At 33.8% G+C, this 3,905-nt stretch overlaps 1 protein-coding gene across 2 annotated transcripts; it reads right to left on the reverse strand.

Moving 5' to 3' along the window:
- Nucleotides 1–6: 6 nt before the first annotated feature.
- Nucleotides 7–3,542, reverse strand: LOC111373293 (monodehydroascorbate reductase 4, peroxisomal-like). 2 transcript variants are annotated; one of them, XM_022995801.1, is made up of 5 exons: nucleotides 3,375–3,542; nucleotides 3,253–3,304; nucleotides 2,287–2,367; nucleotides 1,310–1,428; nucleotides 7–837 (listed from the first exon to the last, which is right to left on the reverse strand). In XM_022995801.1, exons 1-5 carry the CDS (start codon nucleotides 3,408–3,410, stop codon nucleotides 610–612), a joined length of 516 nt encoding a protein of 171 aa, XP_022851569.1. In that variant the 5' UTR covers nucleotides 3,411–3,542; the 3' UTR covers nucleotides 7–609. The 2 variants fall into 2 exon arrangements, with proteins under 2 accessions (XP_022851569.1, XP_022851568.1); XM_022995800.1 differs by having other exon boundaries at nucleotides 2,287–2,373.
- Between the last annotated feature and the right edge of the window lie 363 nt (nucleotides 3,543–3,905).

Here is a 3,905-nt window from a genome sequence, read left to right on the forward strand (position 1 = left end):
AAAAAAACAAAAAAGGATGAAAGAATGTGCAGATGAAATTTAATGAACATCACCTCCAGTGCAAATAATTAACACTGTTTCCTGACTTGAAAATCATCGCTGCAAGCCAGGATCCAGTCCCACATTTTTGGGTCATTAATATTTTGACTCTAGAAAATAATTGGATGTTCTAATACTAATATCTAATTCAGAATAATGAGGTCTTGTGTATTATCAATTATCTTCCCATCCTTCTCAAAATCAGTTCCTTTGGAATCCTATCAATTCTATTTCCAATAGGGGCAGTTGACAATTTAATCCGATTTTGACCATTTTTATCATATCAAAAAATAATAATAATAACAAAAGGATACATCTCAATTCATTAAATGTTTGGTACATACTACAGTGTGCTTTGGACAATATTTTAACTTCTATTTCTTCCTTAGGTACATAGTACGCTCTAAGGGACAAGATTTTAGCTTCTTTTTCTTCCCTAATACTATCTTGTTCATCTTACCAAACATGCCATAAATGTATCTTATTAGATAACTGTGTTGCGACTACATTTGACCACATGATCGAGCTTCAAAACTGGACATGAAGTAGAAGAGCAGGAAGAAAATAACATTACTCACTACAATGTGCCTCTGGGAAAACCATAGTGACATTTAATTTGTTTATTGCCAAAGATGCAGCACATTCCATTCCTATATAGCCTCCACCAATGACTATAGCATTTCCACCACTAGAGGATTGCATGACATTTACAAGTCTTTCTGCATCAACCATATCTCGTAAGTAGCACACATTAGCCGCATCAGATCCACTCACCCCGAATTCCTCCAGCTTCAAAGGCTAAAATAAGTAATAACACGTGCCAATCAATCAGAGTTGAAATTTTTGTTTGTTGATTCCTTCTCTAATTCGATAATCAATACAAAGGACCATGTATCAATCATTGTACATTTCAATTTGAATTATGGATTCCTTGTACAACTATAAATGTTTATTAACTACATATTTATCTGATCATATATGCATTACCCTTATAAATATTTTTTAATCACAAATTTCATTCTGAAAAGATATTGATAATCTCATGGATCTTGATTTATTCGTTTCACAGTAGTTCCAAATATTAAAAGAGAACCAGAACAAGTGCTTTCTTGGCCAATCAAGAAGGTGGGCTACAAACTTCTAAATTAAAATTGGTGGAATGCCTTTTCTCCTGTTTTTCAGAGGAAAATCGCTTCCCTAAGTGGAGCCATGATTAGATATCTGTTTATCGAGTGCAACAGAGGTAAACAGAAAAGGTTAGTTTCAATACCCGAGCACCTGTTGCAACAATGAGAATTTTGTAGCTTATGGTTTCTCCTGTTGCAGTTTGTAGGGTGTTGCGCCTCACATCAGCAGACTTAACTTGTGTATTAAGAATCAATTCAATACCTAAAGAATTACATTTTGGAGAAAGTAGTTAATGAAATATAACATCTAGGTCATTTAAAAGAATCTCCAAACTAAATCAGAAAAATGAGAAAGTTACAGTTTTGAAACTGACATCAAGATCTTTTTCTATTACTTCTGGTAAAATGTTACAGCAAGGTTACTGTTGCGTGGAAGTCAATCACAGACAAATAAATTAGAAAAAGATCTTGATCTGGGAAAGGCACAAATCATCTCACTCGAGAAGCATTTCATTGTCTCGAGTACCATGGGTGATGAATTAGCCTTGAAGATATAAACGAGATATAAATGAAAGGTCTAACTAAATGCTGTCTTCATCATTTTAAACAGAAATCATAAACTCATTTACAAGTAGTCCTGATTTCTCCAGTCTCGTCTACGATAAGAATGTTATGAGAAATTTTTTGATAGTATATCTTATTGTTTGCTAAAGAAGTGAATATACTATCAAAGATAAAATATACATCAATAAATTCATCTACTACTAAAAAGCTTGAGGTTTTTAGACGAGGTGATTTGCTTGGTATTATAGCAAGCAAATGTCCTATGCTCAAATTCCAATGCCATCTATTTACGAGAATTCCATGTGCCTTTGAGCCCTAATCTATTTGTTGGAAACTATGAACTGTATCCAACAAAAGTTCAATTACATGATGATAGTTTCATTTGATGGCCGTAGAACCAATAGGCAACATGGAGGAATAAAAGAATGCACAGTGATAAGATAGAATTACATTTTAAAGGCACTTGCTTTACATATCACCCAAGTAGAAAAACTCATGACATCTAATGACTCCTTCAGAAACATAAATTAGAAGCCAGAACAGGAGGTAGAATTACCATGTTCCTTATAATATTTTGGGGTTAACTTTTCCTCGTTGGAACCTACACAACAATGAAATGAAGGGAGGCGAGCTGGATCTGCATCTATAACAAATACAAAGGGTTAAGTCACATAGAGTGTTGAATCCTCATTGTCACACTCAGATTAACATTACTAAAGGAACATAAGCACATCCAAGAATAGAAAAGAATAAACGCAATAGACAAACATGCTTCGAAAGTGTTTTACCCGAAATTAATTATTTCAGAAAAACAGCAGTAGTACAGTCATTGTACAAGAGTGCAGGGACTAACTCTCCATTATGAGGAGCGTAATGGCTTAAAAACAATGGAATGTATCAATTGACTTATATAGGGGCCGGCCACAACCTAGATTTTATCCGTTGAAGCATTTAGACCATTTCTACAGTTCAAATAAAAGATTGCTACATAATTTTTGAAATTGCTCATTGGCGAATCTGTTTTTCTTATTGCGAAGTGACCTCAGTTGATACTGGTTTAAACCCTAGTTGGGTGAGAGCTCAGCTCGATTGTAAGAAAGAAGCGGAAACTTGATGATCATTTCATTTGCATTTTGCCTTCAATTAACAGGAGGATTCACTGCAAATACTAGCTTGGCTCATTATTGCCGAGGTAATGGACTACTTCTTCAATTCAAGGAAAACATAGCTAAATAACACAAGATGAAATCAAAGGTCAGACATTGGAATTATTTTCCAGTAACAGCACCAATATTCATCCAATGGAACATTTTCTTAAAATAGTGATTTTTTTGAAGGGGACATCTGAACCTTCTACCTAATGACAATCCACTAACTCTGTGACTACGGATCCTTGCATTATTCCGAAAGGAAACATAATTATATTAAAGCTTCAAAATACATTGGCTTATAAGAAGTATTTATGACTCGTGGAGGAATCTGAGACACATATTAATTCAGGAAACACGAGGGGAGAAATTACCTTCTGGAAGTAAATAACCTTTGCTTAATGCAGGCCTCTCATAGGGTGCAACCTGCAAAAGTGTACTAGAATCAATAATATATCCAAGTAATTAATAGGCTAAAGCATTATTGGTAGAGTACCTCTCTCAAGACTTTACTACTTCCCCTTGACCACATTAGAATGCCTTGAACCAAGAAACTATAGCAATTATTTAATAAAATTATTATCTATATTTATTTTAAATTAAAAAATCGGGATGAACAGACAAACATCGAGATTCATGAGTAAACAGAAAATATGCCATGATTCTGGCACATTTAACAATTGTTTTAGGATTTTCTCTCAGTGCCTAACAACCCATTAACTTCTCAGATTTCTTGTATTTGCAGAATTTCCCTAGTTTCACAAATTCCAAAGGGAAAAATAAATGCACAATCTCTACAAACTCAAATGAGTCAACCTTTACTTATTTATAATTTATTTACTCTTTTGGTACGTGTTCAATGATTCTGCCTATTCCAACTCCGAAACTGCTTTTGGGAAGTACAATCAATTTTTATATATGATATATAAATAAAACTATTAACTCAAAGATGCTGAAAAGCTTTTCGTACATGGAATTCAGGGTAATTCTTAAATATGACATATAAATAAGAATCATGCTACTTGTA

This window comes from Olea europaea, unplaced genomic scaffold, assembly GCF_002742605.1.
Source record: "Olea europaea var. sylvestris unplaced genomic scaffold, O_europaea_v1 scaffold11091, whole genome shotgun sequence".
Lineage (NCBI taxonomy): Eukaryota > Viridiplantae > Streptophyta > Magnoliopsida > Lamiales > Oleaceae > Olea > Olea europaea.

Excerpts from the sequence above, each read along its gene's own strand:
- LOC111373293 (XM_022995800.1), bottom strand. The coding sequence starts at position 3,410 with ATGTGGTCAAGGGGAAGTAGTAAAGTCTTGAGAGAG. Across the intron at positions 3,305-3,374 it reads GTAGTAAAGTCTTGAGAGAG|GTTGCACCCTATGAGAGGCC; the intron begins GTACTCTACCAA and ends ACACTTTTGCAG. Across the intron at positions 838-1,309 it reads TTGTTGCAACAGGTGCTCGG|CCTTTGAAGCTGGAGGAATT; the intron begins GTATTGAAACTA and ends TACTTATTTTAG.